The 16355-nt window shown below is 45.6% G+C and overlaps 1 protein-coding gene across 6 annotated transcripts in view; it reads left to right on the forward strand.

Moving 5' to 3' along the window:
- PRDM15 (PR/SET domain 15) overlaps positions 1-16355 on the forward strand; it is a 58572-nt gene that overhangs the window by 15473 nt on the left and 26744 nt on the right. For 5 of the 6 annotated variants that reach the window (XM_025215416.1, XM_014524648.2, XM_014524649.2 and 2 more), the window contains 7 exons: positions 3564-3662; positions 6169-6402; positions 7818-7953; positions 10058-10239; positions 10941-11035; positions 12357-12444; positions 14832-14999. In XM_025215416.1, coding sequence (XP_025071201.1) covers positions 3564-3662; positions 6169-6402; positions 7818-7953; positions 10058-10239; positions 10941-11035; positions 12357-12444; positions 14832-14999 — 1002 coding nt within the window. The remainder of the gene's footprint in view (positions 1-3563; positions 3663-6168; positions 6403-7817; positions 7954-10057; positions 10240-10940; positions 11036-12356; positions 12445-14831; positions 15000-16355) is intronic. The other variant, XM_025215413.1, reaches the window with a different exon arrangement.

Genomic DNA, 16355 nt, shown 5'->3' on the forward strand with positions numbered 1-16355 from the left:
CCTTGGCTGCTTCCCAAAAGGCTGCCCTGCAGCCTGAGTGCCACCAATCCATGGTGATCTACAGGGAGCATGGAGGCCTGAGTTCCCCAGCAGTCTACTTTGTAGACTGTTGAGGCATTCAGATTTTTGAAACCCTGAGAGCTGGCTGCCAGATTTGGATTGGTCCCTAAGCATCTAAATGGTACGGTAGTAGGTAGAGTTTACATGCCTGAGCAATTCAAATTGTCCATACACTAGCAGTCATAAAACACCCTGAGTGCCTAAATTAAATGGATATCGTTGTTTTGGACTGTAAATCCCACTCCGTATCTTGACTGGGGCTTGTAAGCATACTCGGGTACAGTTTAGGTGGTTCGCCTATATTAACATTAAATAACTCGTTCAAGGTCAAATAAGCTGTAGCAGAATCTGGAATACAGCCCAAGTCTCATGAAACCCAACCCAGTACTTACTTCCTTGCTGAGGGATTCCTGTAAACTGTAAGACATTAAGGCCACTTATAGATGTGAAAAACAAAACAGCACTTTACTTTCAGCTTGGCATACCCCTGTGCTAAACACAGTGCATGCCCACAAAGAGCATTGCGTTAGTTTGACCTAATAGTTTGACCTATAGTGTCTGTATAGCTTGCACATTCAGCGGGGCTTTCTGGTGCTTTTATCTAATAGCTGATTGAATCAGCTTTAGATAAAAGCACCAAAAAGCCCCGCTGAAGCGACCAATCTATATACAGATGCTGGGGAGCTGTGTCAAGTTGACACACTTCTGCTTCTGGTAAAGTGCTGTTTTTTCGGGGGGGGTTCATGTCTGTCAGCGGCCTAGACTTCCCAGATAATGTGCAAATTGATGTCGATTTTTTTTTTTCAGATCCTCCTGATAGGTCCTTTAATAAGCTGACTGAAACTTAAATGACTGTGGATTGTAAATACAGAATAACAGTGTTCCTGATTCTGAGACCTTCTTTTTCCTTTAGAGATACTGAAGTTAAATGTGTTGCTTGGTTACTTAAATAATGAAATTCTGTCTTTTCTTTGTTCCTGAGATCTTATGTATCATACTAGCCAATTGCCCATCAAGAATGAGGGAGGGGGGCAGCCGGGGACAGCGGCCTGCATCCAGCCCTGGTTCTCCTCCCCACCACCTCCAGGGCCAGGCTTGCTACCCCTTTCCCCACCCCCGCCATGCCAGGGCCAGGCTGGCCCCTGCTCCGTCTGCTTGCACTGCCCTCACGTCTGTCTATCACTGCCACCTGCAGGGCCAGGGGGACATGTCCAGCAGCCTTGCCCCCCTCCCCATCCTCTCCATTTTCACAGCCTGCAGGGAGCAGGGGGGACAAGGCCAGCCTGCCCTCTGTCCACTCGTTGCTGCTGCCTGCAGGGTTGGGGGTCCAGGGCCAGAGGCACTGGCTTTGCCACGGGGGGGGGGAGCCAGTGCTCCCATCCCCCTTCCTGCATTGGTCCAGGCTTGCTGTTTCCTACCACCCGCCCCGTGTTGGGAGGGAGCAGTGCAGGAGGGTCAAGGCCAGCTGTGCTGGCCTTGCCACCCCTGCTCCATCCCCTGTGCCCCCACCATCACGGTGGTGCTCCACTGTACCACCACCTCCTGTCCGAGCGCTGTATTAGCACTCTAATTGGTTGTTTCTGTCAGCCAATCAGAGTGCAAATAAAATATTATAGACACACTAAGGCTTATGTAACCCGGGCGGTACTCCAAGAGGTACCCCCTCTCCAAGTGAAGGGATCAAAGCAGGTGCAGAAGCGCTGTGGGAGGTGTAGGGACTGTCCTCCCCCTATAGAGCAGAGCTAGACCACCAATGGGGACTTAACCATATACCTTTTAATGACAGAACAGTGCTGGGAACATAACAGGCATAAAGCAGGGGGTATAGGGGACACTACAATGCGCCGAGGTGGCAGGATTCAACAAGGGTTAGACACTTATAATCGTAGACATAGTGTCATAGTAGCTAGGGTCAGGAGGGACCTGAACAGATCATCTAGCCTGACCCCCTGCCACAGGCAGGAATGAATGCTGGGTTCACAAGTTCATATTCATCCGGTTGGCAAAAAGACAGGGTTAACCAAAATATAAAACACAAACAGCAGAACAAACAATACTGGTTGGGGAAATATAAAAGGCACAAAATACGAAATGTCAAATGACAAGGATTATAGGGCCTAGGTACCTGGAGAGGGAGAAAAGGGGGAGGACACAATAGCCCCTCTCTATAGCAACAAGAACTTCTCCCTGTTAGCCCACTCACCCCAGCTGGGACTTGAACTTGGATTTCCCACATGGTAGGCAGAAACTCTACCACCTAGCCACCAGTGCTGGTCCTGGGCCAAGCTGCTAGGGGTCTTGACCGTCCCAGAGCCCCTGCCTGACATCAAGCTGCCTGGCTTCTTATTGGAGGAGCTGGAAGCAGAGCTGGGAACCTCTGAGGTCGCTGCTCAGATCCTTGCTGGAGCTGGGGAGCCTCTCCTGCTGGCCACAGCCTCTCATAGGGGTCCTCGAGCCCAGTGGGGAGCCTCTCCTGCTGGCCATACGCTCTCGTAGGGGATCCTAGAGCCCAGCAGGGAGGTTCTCCTGCTGGCCACAAGCCACGCTGCTGAGGGTCCAAGTGCTGCGTGCAAGTCCCACTCCTTCAGGTGCTTCTGGGACAACTGCTCCTGCTCCTGCTCCTGCTCCTGCTCCTGCTCCTGCTCCTGCCCCACTGGCCCAGCTCTTTGCCAGCTCCTTGAATCTCCTTCCTTGTGGTCCCTCTCTGGTCTTCCCTGAGTCAGCTGCACTGCCCCTTTTATCCCCCTCCAGGTGACCCAAGGGGCCAATCAGGGGACATGGAGGGTGAGTCTCTGGGGCCTGATTGGTGAGGAAAGGGAATCCCAAGTCCTCCAATCATCTTTTGCCCTTTCAAAACCCCTGGGCTAAGTTACTGCCAGCCAGCCCATCACACTTTTATAATATTAGACTTGGCAAAATATCCAGTTCATTAAGCTGTTCAAATAAGTGTAGGGGCTTTTTCACTCCCCTTCACATTCCCTTTTGTGAAAGCATTTTGTTCAGTCCATATTCCCAGTTTGCCCAGAATGAGTAAGTCTGATTTCTTAAGGTGGTCAAGATTGGTCATACCAAATATTCTTTGAAATTTACCTTTGATTGTTACTTAATTTAGAAAGAAGAAAGGGAAAATCTACCTCAAACTCAAGTGAGATATTAGGAAGATTGAAATCTCCTTTCCTTTCTTTTTTAATCCCATTCCTGTTTTAGTTCTTAAAATGGTCTATTGGCCTTCCAGTGAATTCAGTGTTAGTCTCGAGCATAATCATCTTCTGATGCTTCTTACGTAAAAACACCTACTTGGATATTATCTTAAACTCTACCAGACTGGTGAGATTGCAGCAGCTGTTTCCTTGGGTCAGTCTTATTCCTTGTTTAATCAATGAAACAAGTTGTTCTAAAGTTTCATAGCAGGGTAAACATTATTGTAAATCCCTCTGAGCTGCTGAGCAGTGGGCTATGTTTATATTTAAAATGTTTGTAATTTTTTTCTTTTTGTGATGTAGCAAGTACTCCAGAGGGCATTGGGCCTCCTGAACTGGAGTCTAACCAGTGGACATGTAAAGTGTGTTCCTCCATTTTCCAGGAACCTCAGCTGCTGACAGGTATGGGGGAAATTTGGAATTCCTGTTCAAAATACCCAGAAAATGTTTGGGCATCTCCATCCTTTCAAAGCAAGACATTTTATAATCGGGGTGGTGGTTTTGCAGTGCCATAAGTTATAGGGTGTTATGATTTGTTTGCTTGTTGTTGTTTAAGATCCTAAGAAAGAGTAAAACTAAGGTTGCAACTGATGATGAGTGCAGGCTTCTGTCATCAAATGTTATGATATTGTATCTAGAAAGAAATTTTTTCTAGTAGATGGCAGATGAATATTAACATCAGAATAAATGGAGTTACATATAAAAGAGGGTGCAGATTTAGGGATGCTCCGTATTGTCATCAATTCAGTTATAGCAGCACAAAGGCATTGTTATAGGGTACTGAAACATGTCATTTTCTTATGTTGTGTTTATAGCTATTGAATAAGGTTTCTGTTAAGAGATTAAAAGATGTAGGAGACTAATTCTTACTGGTTCCCAATGAGAATTCAGATATGTCCACACCATTTCCCCTATACTCCTGGGCAAACTTTTTGAGCATACCATGCTTTGCACATGCCAAACCTAGAAATGAGGCGGTGCAGCCATGCTGGGCATGCCTACCACTGCCACTCCTAAATTCTCAGTTTCCAGTGAGTTCTTGAGCAAAGGCAGGAGATGTCCTCAGTGTGTCCACAGCATCTCATTTCTGGTTGTGGATGCTGGTGCTTGCTTGAGAGTGGTATGCTGGGGGGTGGTGTAGACATTCTCTCAGGCCTCTTAAGAGATCATTGAAGAACAGCTTAAGTTGTTAAATTGCTTAGGCACCTCTGAACACTGTACCCTTTATTGCTAATCTGTAAACTTGTCCAAATAAATATAGCCTTTTGTATATTTCAGTCCAGGTCAGTGGTAAGTCCTCCATTGTAAATGAAATGTTCATATATACGTTGGGTGTTTTTCACTGCCCATGAAATACTTGAACTTGACAGGGTTCAGTTAACAATAGGCTTTTGTGTAGGGGTGGGCAAAATACAAACCGCAAGCCGAATCTGGCCTGCCAGGTACTTTCATCCAGCTTGTGGCAACCAACAAGTAATTATACCCCACCCAGCCCTTCTGCCTATAAGGGTGGGAGTGAGGTTCCCTCATATACACCCCCCCACCAACATACCCTCTTGTGCCTCACTCCCGCCCTCATGGGCAGAAGGGCCCAGACCAGCCAGCGCACAGCTTCTGGGGAAGGCTGTGCTGCCACTGCTGCAGCTCCTGGGAGACCTGCTTGGCTTCCCTGGTGTCCTACTTGCTCCGGGCAATGGGTAGGGAAGTGGTGGGGATAGGGGGGAGCTGCAGAGCTGGGCAGGAGTGTGGGGCTGGGGTTGGCAGCAGCATAGAGCTGGGGTGCTTGGGGTGCTTGTGCCCAGTGCTGGCATGCGGCAGCACGTGGCTCCAGCCAGCACTGTACATGGGGGGCTAGGACTGCAGCCTGGCCAGGCTGCGTCTATCACTGGGTCTCCCTGCCACCCACATACAGCTTCTGCACTTGCACGCCACCAGAGGGAAGCTCCACGTGCTGGAGCTGGTTGCCTTTGCTGCTCTGTGTTGTGCAGGTCCCAGGACTCCACCGGAAGTAGAGGGGAGCCCTTCCGTCTGCTTCCCCACGGAGTCCCAGGGCCTGCACGGCAGGGAGCGGTGAAGGCAGGCAGCTCCAGCACGTGGAGCTTCCTTCCAGTGGCGTGCAAGAGCAGGTGCTGTGCATGCACAGTGGGGAGCCCGTGATAAAGGTGGCCCAACTGAACTGCGCTCCTTGCCCCTATGTGCAGTGCTAGCTGAAGCCACGTGCCACTGGGTGCCAGCACTGAGCGGCCCCACCTGCTGCTGCTGCCTGTGGGGTGGGGGCTGAGCATCATGGCAGGAGCATGGAGGGAGTCGGCCCCCCGTCCCTCACACCCGACAAACTCCACACACCCAAACCATGCCCCTGCAGCCTCCCCACATACACACACACACTGCCCCAACATGCCCTATTGCCTCCCCACACACAGCCACACCCCCTGCACACTCCCCACACCCCACCATACACACACCCCCATACAATATACAAGACTGAGATTTTATCTTTGAGTTATTGTGCATTCATCTCTATATACACTATGCAAACACAAATCATGATGAAAATATTTTTTGTAATAAAATCAGTTATAGTAGGTGTTTGATTTTTAATGTATGATTTGTTTTTTTTTCTCATTCTAAGTTGGCCAACCCCCTCCCCACACCAAAGGAGCATTTCTGGGGAGCAAGGGGAGGGATTTATGGTGGCAAAGGTCAGGGAATAGTGGGGGAGATTTCCAGTCCCAAGATGACAACCAGCAGGCAGGGCAACTGCCAAGGGGTGGGGCTACCCATGTGGCTCTCAGGCTCACCAAACTTTAAGCAGCTCTCCAGCCAAGATAATTGCCTGCCCCTGCTTTAGTGGCTTAGCTATCCATGTGTTTCAATCACAGCCCTGTTTCTCCTCTCACCCTTGCAGAGCATCTGTTGAGTCACTTGGAGGAAGCGAAAGGAGTCCCCCAGACTAGCCAAAGTGAAGGAGTTCCAGAAAAGGCTGTAGAGGCTCCTGCTGCAGATCAGCCTGTAATCAGTGAAGGGGCCAGCCCCAACTTAGATACGAGGAGGAAGCCGCGAAGGGGAAGAAAGTCCAAAACAGCAAAAACAGAAACACCTCTTGTTGTTGTTGAAGACAAAGACCCTGCAAGTGAGACAGGTGAGGCTTATACAAGTAGCTGCCAGATAGGCTTCTGTCTTATTGGTTGTGTCTTAATATAAAAAGGCTTGCAAATCCAGTGCCTAGATTTGGGGTAGGTGGTTTTTAGTTTATGTAGGTAACCTTTGAAAATTATCTCCTGTAATGACACTATCTTTTCTAAGATGTATGCCTCAGTAATAAACATCATAGCATCTGCATGCAAGTTTTTGGGCAGATTCACCAGATGAGACAGACAAAGCTCAGTTTTTCAGGTTTTCTTATGTATATGTCCTTTTCTTCAGGTCTAGTTTTATTAATAAGCAGAAAATACAAAAAGGCTTAAGGTAACCCAGAAGAGTGAGTGACAGAGTCCTGTCCTGCTTTGTGCTAGCTAGAAAGGGAAAGGACACTTTCTCTCCCCAATATATTCCCTCCTTCCTGGCTGTTCCTTTAAGCTTTCTTAACTGGAGGGACTTCTTTCAAGATCTTATCTCAACCCATGTTTTCCTGAGACTGAGATAGGAGCCTTCCTTTAGCATGGGATCCATTGGACCATTGGTTTGCAAATCTGAGTGAGCAGAAGCAGCTTGTGCCTTCCTCTTTTGCACTGTTACTGTACAGATATAAAATTTGTTTGTTCCCAAGATACCATTGAGACCAAGAGCTTGACCTGAAAAATATGTTGGACAATCATGTATAACAAGCACAATTACATTCAATAGGGTAAAAGCAAAGGAGGTTTGAAAAGGAGAGAACCTCAAATTTCAGGGATGGTAAGTCAACTTCTATCTTGGAGTTACTAGGCAGAAATAGATAGGCGGACCCAGAAGTGGACTGGAAGTGCTTCTGGTCCACTTCTAGGTTTGCTGCCAAGCAAGCTGGGGACCCCCCTGAACTCCTGTGGTGTCCATCCTCCCCACCATCTCAGCATTCATGAGCCGCTTGGTACCTTGAGGTATGTAGAAAAAACATTTAAAGCTGTGCCTGTCTGAATCGTCACATCTTTCCGAATTTCTCTGAATCCATTTGGAGGGTTCCAGTTCAATTCAGAGAAGTTAAAGGGTCTCTGGATTCGATTCAGATTCAGAGATTCGGCCACCGAATTGGGCCAAACCTCCACCAAATTGAATCAGCAACTGAAGCTTTGCACAGCCCTATTTTCTTGGTCTTGGAACCCAGTTCAGCAGCCATATCTCATTATTTATCTTTGTTTTAATTCATACTTTTAAATTACCTGCCTATTTTGATTTCAGTTAGATGCCAAGAATGGAAACTCTGGTTCAGTGTATTTCTAGAACAAAAGGATATAAAGAAAGTATAAGGCTTCGTTCCATCTCAGAAAACGTATATTCTGAGTTTAATTTAATTTGTGCCTGTATGCATTTAAAGCCCTCCACAGAAATTCTGTATTTTTGTGTTTAATGTGTTCACAGTGGATCGTGTGGCTGAAATTATAACAGAGATTCCACCCGATGAGGTAGCCATTCCTTCTGCAGCCGAAGAAAGGATTATGGAACTGGTTTTAGGAAAGATGCCAAGCACCACAAATAATATTAGTTCAGTAACAAAGTAAGTCACAAGGGATGCAGCGTCTTATAGCAGTGAAACCTCTCCTCAGGTCATCTCTACAACACCATTGTAGTTTTTCTTGCGGGAGGGCATTGGTTGAGGGATTAATTTGGAACAATCAGAACCTGGCCCAACTCTGACTCTCTTTTTTATTAATGGGATCTGTGGTACAGTAGGTTCTGTCAGAGTCTTCTTCATCACTCAGCTCCATGTGTGGGTGTGCAGACTGCTGGTGGTAGAGCAGCTGCTAATGGATCTTGTGCTTCTGTATGCCACAGTGGGAGATTCGTGCAGGCTGGAAGCGCTATAAGTTAGTGGTGGGGTGCTGGTAATATGAGTTTCCCTTGCAGAGTGTACTGCAATAGAACTGTGTCTTCATCATGTTATACAAAGTGATTTATGAAATTCAGGCACAGCTGCACAGTTTAATATTACTTCCAGAGTGACAGTAATAAAAGTTCCAACATGCTACAATTTCTCCCAAACATGTTGGGCAGTCCTGCTGCTAGTAGAACTTGTCAACCACTTCTGTCTCATCTAGCTTGGAAGGGGTGAGGAGAGGATACCTGTGGAGCTTGCAGAACCTCAGGAATTTGATTACTGTATTTACCCAGATATAAATGATCCCGCGCTCCCCCCCCGATAATTAGATTCTATTCATGGAAAAATTATATCTTTGTTAGAATTTTCCATGTATAGAATCAAATTTAAGATGATCTTCCAATAATTAATCCCCCTTACTGCCATAGACAGTGGCAGGGACAGGCAATGAGTGGGGTAGTAATGGAGCAGGCAGTAGAGGAAAGGAGTGGGGAAGTACGTTGTAGGGCAGGTGGTGAGGCAGGCACGCATCTTGCCTCCTGGCCTGTCCCCACCCCCTTTACCTCCCTTTGTGCCTGCCCTCTGCAGCTGCAGGCTCCTGCCCCCCCCCCCGCTTACCCCCCCTGCCCCACTTCTGCCCCCCACACCCCTGCCCCCCCCTTTCCTCTTCCCCGCACTGCCCCCCACTTTCCTCTTCCCCGCAACTTCCTCCTCTTTGTGCTGCTTCTGCCACCTTGCAGCCTTGGGTCCCTGCCCCTGTCGTACCTATCTCATCCCCCACTCTCCTCTGCCTGCCCATCAACCTCTTCCTTGCCTTTCTCTCGGCACCAGCAGGCTCTGTCTCCACTGCAGTCTTGGGGCATGGAGCATAGCTCCAGCTCTGCTCCATAGTGCTGCATAGAACTGGCACTGCTGCTACAGGGCTGGACCATGCACCAAGCTCTAGGCTGCAGCAGAGCTAAAACCTGCAAGCACCAGAGCAAAGAAGGGGGTGGGGGAGGCACAGAAGCTGTAGGGGAGGAATGGTAGGGGCTACAGAACAGGCAGTGGTGGGGGGGTACAAGCAGCAGCTGGGGCTGTGGCTCTGACCCAGGGATAGGGACAGAGCCATAGCAGCTGCCTGCCTCATACTCAGTTGTAAGATAAGGAGTTTTTCCTCTAAGTTAAGTGGTGGGGGGACCTCATCTTGTAATTGAGTAAATATGATAATTGCATGTATTTCTTGTAAAAGATATTTTGTCTGAGTGAAAATAGCTGCCTGAAAGATCTATGGGTGTGTTTGATTGATTTCTATTTCAAGATTACAGTTAGTAACATAAATTGAAGCCCCCAGCAAGTACATAGCCATATAAAAGTAGGATTCAAAAACATGTCACAAACAGTAGTTAGAAAAAGAAGCAGAATGGTATTGCTAGATGGTTCTCTACATGCTGCTTTTATATGCTTTTCACATGAAAATTGCAAAGCTTTTGGAGTGAAAAGTGATTTTAAGGGATAATGAGAGAAATTCCTTTGTCTTCATTTGAGAGCGCTGGAGATCTAATCTTTGATTCAAGTTAGACACATTTTATTTTTCTGGCTGAGGATGACTGGACTAAATGCTTTTCAGGCAAACTTGACTGCTTTCTATACATGGCTGGGAGGAGTCACCCCTGAGCACAGTAGCAGGCTCTGACTTCCCCCTAGAGGCTGAGCATAAGACTAAGTTTTTGCCATCTTCTAGCACTCTTTCTTTTCCTCTGTGGGATACCTTTCAGTCCCTGCCTTTCTTTCTCTAATCCAGTAGGTTTACTCATCACCAAAACACCATGTCCCTCAAAAGAAGTTTAATTCTCTCCAGTAGACATGGAATACGGCGCAAGTTGATGAAGCAACTTGGGGATCACAAGCGAGTGTACCAGTGCAGCATCTGCAGTAAGGTCTTCCAGAACAGCAGCAACCTCAGCAGACACATCCGCTCTCACGGTGGGTTTGCGTGCATCTCTCTGCCATCAGATAGCATCTCCATTCAGTGCCAGGGCTTGAGAGAATCTTAGAGACTGCTAACTTTGATCAGTTCTCTTAGTAATTACTTAAAGGCTTTTTGAATCAAGTTGACAAAAGCATCATGAGACACTGGTTTCAAGTCCAAGTAGATAAGTTCCAGCTAGAAATAGGCTTGCAAATTTTTAACAGTGAGACAATGTGATCAGTCTTTAAAGATTGCTTCTCTCTCCCTGGAGAGGTGCTGTGGTTAATTTAAAGGCTATTGAGTTAAATGCAAGAATTTTTAGGCACACCGTAGGGTAGTGTGGCAACTTAGACCATGAATGGACTGCTTATTCATACATCTGATGAAGTAGGTTGTTCTCTGCAAAAGCTCATATCTAAACTAGTTACTCTTGTGGTGCCACCCTCCCTTACCTTCTGCCTGACTTCAAGTTATTAACATGGCTAGCTAAAAACTCTTTAAAGGTGGTTAAAGTTACATGCAAGAAGTCATGCTAACTGATCATAATGATTCCTCCTGTTCTTAAAATCAGTGAGTCCTTTTAATTGTTACAGGCTCCTGTTGTGTCTGATAGCTAAGCGGTTAGCTTGCCATCTCACAATTTTTTTTTTAGGTGTTCCATGTGGAGTTGCTTACATCAGCCTCTGACTCTGTTCTATATTGATTGATCCCTTAGGTGACAAACTATTTAAATGTGAAGAATGTGCCAAGCTATTCAGCCGTAAAGAGAGCTTGAAGCAGCATGTTTCATACAAACACAGCAGGAATGAAGTGAGTGGAAATGACTAGCTGATTTTTCATGAGTAAGGGTGGAAATGTATGAAGAAATGTATGATGCTATTTGGGGAGTGTGGTTCAGCTGTGTGCGGAATGGTTGCCTAGCATGCAAGAATCTGCAGGAAAGAGGGTCACTGAACTGGAGACAGCTCTAGGCTGAGGGCCGTATCCAGAGGTAAGCTCTGACTGTTGCTTACACCAAATAGAATTCTTTCACTATTGTCTTGCCCACCAGTCCCATTTCTGTCTCTGTCTTTTGTTGATTTAGATTACAATAGAAACTGTCCTGCTGTTATATCAGGCTTGCGCACATGTGTACATAAACACGCATACATACACGCGTGGATAGCAACATAACAGAAGTAAAACCACTTCTACCCTATTGTAATCTAAATCTATAAAAGACATATGTATGTGTGTACATACACACACGTGTGTTTGAGTATGTACACGCTTGCAGTGGAGCCCTAATCCTTGACCAGGGTGTCTTAGTGCTAATGCAATACAGATAATATAATAAAACACTAAGAGCACCAAGGCTGCTTGCAGATGTTAAAAAAAATAAAAAACCCAAAAAACTAGCGCTTTACTTTACTTTAAAACTCCATGCACTCTCATGCCGAGCCTAGTGCGTGCCCAAAAGAGGCAGCACATTAGTTGGACTTGGCTCGCCTGACATCGTGATAGGTCAGGTGCTTTAGTGGGGCTTTTTTGGTGCTTTTATCTAATAGCTGATTGAATCAGCTTTAGCTAAAAGAACCAAAAAGCCCTGCTAAAGTGCTCCGTCTATACAGATGCTGCGGAGCTGGATTGAAGTAGTGCACTGCATCTTCTGTAAAGCGCATTTGTTTGTTTGTTTGTTTGTTTGTTTTAACATCTGCAAGCAGGACAAGAGTCTTTCTATTGACTTCAGAGGGCTTTGCATCCAACGCCAAGTATTCCAGTTGTTGGCATCTGATGCCAAGAATGTTGTTGGAGCCTGATGATGAGTTTGGTGACATCTTGATTTTTTCCTAAATCAAATACCTCCATACAAGCTTGAAAATAGCCAGAGATTGCTAACCACACACACCTAACGTCTCTTTTTATCAATCAGTAAGAACGATGGGGCTTTTTTGCACAGGGTTCAGAAATAAGAATCCTCCATTGAGATTTTTTTTAATGTTTTGAAAGGGAAAAAAATTCCCATTTGAATAAAATCAGAAGACTGAAAGTATTGAAAAGCCATCTGGATTTCTTTGCAGATTTTCTCTTTCTCCATTGTGAAATGACTTGTTTTTTTTCTCTTCCTCTCTTAAACATTGGCAATTCTCAGGTTGACAGTGAGTACAGATTCAAGTGTGCTACGTGTGAAAAGGCCTTTCGGATAGAGAGTGCATTGGAATTCCACAATTGCAGAACAGGTGATAAGAACCACTTACCCTCAAAGTTATCTAATCTTAGCTCTTTCAGGGGTATGTCCTATAGTGCATCACCGTAGCAACCAGGAGGGAAAGGTAGTCTCTTGGGCTTAATATTTATCATGTTATCTCAGCACAAAAGATTAAAATAAACAACTTGCCTGAAATACTGTTTCATAAGGAAACCGCATTTCAGGTAGTCTCACAACAACAGTTCTACTTTAGCGTTATATTTTATTTCTTCTCTCCAGTCTCACATCTCCAGCTGTCTCTCAAGTATCCGGTCACAACTTCCAATTTACTTTTTCTAAAACTAAGCATTAAGAGTTCAGATACCTAGCTGGTAACATATCCCTGATTTTAGTGTAATTAATTTAATCCGTAGTAAGGAGTGGATGAACAATTAGCTCCGCCAACCTGGTCTGCCTACAGTAGATACTGTTACAGAATTTGGCCACCAGGTGGCAGGGATCAATTGACTAGGGGACTGGACACATACCATTATGGCTGCATACATACATTCAAATAATCTTGGAGAATTCTCCCAGAGTTGTTCTCCTGATAGAAAAACTTACCCAAAGATGTGCGAATGGTGAGCCCCCAAAAAGCAGAGTTTGCAGGGCTGACTGCACAATCAGGGGGACCCTATGCACATCTCTACATACTCTGCAGGCTCTATGTCTGCCTGGAGACAGAATGGGAGGAGTACACAGGGCAGCCCTGATTGACCGACCCAGACTGCTCAGTCTCCCTGCAGCACATTATAGGGGTCATGAAGGGGACATGTTTCGTTCCCTGCTTGCGTGCAGAAGCAGAGTTCATCAAGCAACATACTTTCTCATGGGGAGAAGTGGGGAGCAAAGCACCCTGGGATGCTGAAGCTACACTCTGTGCTGTAGTCTCTCTCAGAAGAGAATGTGTACAGGCATTCACTCTGAGAAGAAACTCTCTTAAGAGTGATTTAACCCTGGTTGGTCGCAGGTTATTTTTTCCTTGAATAGCCATTTTTACTCTGGGAGAAAAATTCTAAACATCTGAAATTCTGAACAATATCTACTAACTGAATATTTGTATGTGGCCTATGTTAGTATACTTTACACCACTGTATAATCGCTCTTCATTTTTTGAGGGGAATCTTTACCCCAGGGTGGCCTGACTTACACTGGTATAAGCTGATGTGTCATATATCTGCTCCACTTTTACTGCAGAGCAAAATTAATTTAATTCTATAGTACAGTGATCAGTGTGGAGCTGTGCTGGATCCAGGCAGCTGGAAGCAGCATCTGCATTGCCACTTTTTCTCTCTGGCCTCAATGCCCCTGCTGTTCCAGCTGCAGCCCGGAAATCTGCCTTCATCAAATGGAAGCAATACAAGGTTGTTTATTTCCAAAACTAACATCAATTTTGAAACTGCTCTTAAAAGACTTAATTCTTTCTGCTCTCTTGCCCCAGTGAAAATGTCATACTCCTTTATACTTCCCCAACTACTGGATTAGGCATAAACTTCCCATGAAGATATAAAATTTGTTATAAGGGCTTTGTACCTTCAATTGAGGCTTCTGGTCCTGTCATCTGCCCTTAACCAAATGCTGGACTTGGTGTGCTACTGTTCAGATGCAGCAGTTCTTCTTTCGCTTCCAAATAGAACATTGTTTTGGGGAAAGGCAGGACCCACTCTAGGCAGAATGGTTATATATTTCAGGTAGTAGAAATGAGGCTTCACATAAAAAGCTTACCCTACCAGAATCAGTGTTCAAGTTATCTTAAAGATTTACTGTTTGTTTGTCTTTGGAGTGGTTTGGTGAATTCTTGCCTTTTATGCGATAAGAGAAGGGGATTTCAGTAGAGCTGCCTTCCATTGGTTCTTAGGGGGAGACCTGACCTTGTGATGTCAGGTGGGCTAGTAGTTTTATTTTTTAGTAGAAAGAAAAACTTACAAGATCATCTTACAACTAGCAGCCTATTTCTTGCCTGCATTCTCCTTGATCCAAAAATGCACTGATTATAGATATAGCTAAACAGTGTCCTAGGGATGCTGTTCTCAAGCATGTCCTGCTCCTGATTTGCTTGTTCCAAACCCAATACTACAGTAGTGAAATTGTTCCCTGCCCCCCGCCACTCTACCCCCAACTGCTACTCTATTTTCAGTGCCCTTGTCAGCAGTGGTGGGTAATGCTGCCAGAGTGGCTTCACTGCCTTGTTTTTCAGGTGTGGCATGTGCAGAACTGGAGTGGGTAGGCAGGTACGGGCTCAAGAACAGCACCTTCAGAAGTACTAGAAAAGTGGCATAGGTGTAGCCTGGAAAGAGCAATTCTACACCTAATTGTAGAAGTGACTTCCTTTCTGATGTTTTCATCTGAGAAGGATTGCTTTCTTTGCTTTGCCAACAGACGACAAGACGTTCCAGTGTGAGATGTGTTTCAGATTCTTTTCTACAAACAGTAACCTCTCAAAACACAAGAAGAAGCATGGGGATAAGAAATTTTCATGTGAAATCTGCAATAAAATGTTCTACCGGAAAGATGTCATGTTGGATCATCAGCGGAGACACTTGGAAGGTAAGTATACTCAGGATAAAGCCACCCACCACCCTGGTAGTGTTACTTGACTAAGGAAGACTTAGTCAGTGCTTGTGCCTCACTCTCCTCTAAGTTGATTTTGAGACAAAAGCTAATATCCAATCTTGCGTAGCCGGTGTAACCAGTTGCTAACAAATGAGGATATGGGCACACAATAGTTATGCCCTTTTTAAAAGGGACATAGGAGCTTACCGCATTTCAGCCATTTTGTTTGTTCATTCCTGTCCCACGGCAAGTGGAACTTTGAACTGAGACAGCTTTACCCCTTAATGAAAGGGGGTTAAACAACCATGGTTTAGTTTTACTTGCTGTCAGATAGGGGTGGACAGACAAAATAGTTTCAAGAGGTTTGCTGATGAGCGCTATGTCACCCACATCCTTTTAGAACAGTATAATTATCTGTCTGCCTATATCCCAAGTGTAGTGAATCATGGAAGTAACTACTTCATCCCTTTGAGTACTGAGATCACATTTGAAGGCCTTTAAAAAAAAAAAAAAAAATTCTGTAATGTAGCTATGAATGGCTACATTCAACTCTTTAGTTTTCAGATGAAAATATTGTGGTCTGTTACATAGGATGCATTACATAGATTGTATTTTAAAGAAACTTAACTAAGGGTGCAGGAACAAACTCTTGATGTGTAGGAAGAATAGCAAATATGGCAGGCAACCAGCTTGGTTTAGCAGCGAACTCGTCAGTGAACTTAAACACAAAAAGGAAGCTTACAAGAAGTGGAAACCTGGACAGATGGCTAGGGAGGAGTATAAGAATATTGCTTGAGCATGCAGGGATGAAATTAGGAAGGCCAAAGTGTAATTGGAGTTATAGTTGTCAAGGGACATAGAATCATAGAAGTAGGGTCAGAAGGGACCTTGTAGATCTTCAAGTCTGACCCCCTGCCTGGGCAGGAGGAAAACTGGGCTCAAATGACCCCAGCCAGGTAGGCATCGAGCAGCTTCTTAAAGACCCCCAGGGTAGGAGCCAGCACCACTTCCCTTGGAAGTTGGTTCCAGATCCTAGCCGCTCTAACTGTGAAGTAGTTCCTAAGAATGTCTAATCTAAACCTACTCTCCAACAACTTGTGGCCGTTATTCCTTGTTATCCGGGGGGGCGCTATGGGAAACAAGGTCTCCCCCAAACCCATCTGGTCCCCCCTAGTGAGTTTATAGACGGTCACCAGGTCCCCCCTCAGCCTTCTCTTGTGAAAGCTGAACAGGTTCAGGTCCCGTAGCCTCTCGTTGTAGGGTCTGCCCTGCTGTCCCCGGATCATGCGGGTGGCCCTCCTCTGGACCCTCTCAATGTTGTCCACATCCCTCTTGAAGTGGGGTGCCCAG

The sequence above is a fragment of the Alligator sinensis genome, unplaced genomic scaffold, assembly GCF_000455745.1.
Source record: "Alligator sinensis unplaced genomic scaffold, ASM45574v1 scaffold840_1, whole genome shotgun sequence".
In the NCBI taxonomy this organism is placed as follows: Eukaryota; Metazoa; Chordata; order Crocodylia; family Alligatoridae; genus Alligator; species Alligator sinensis.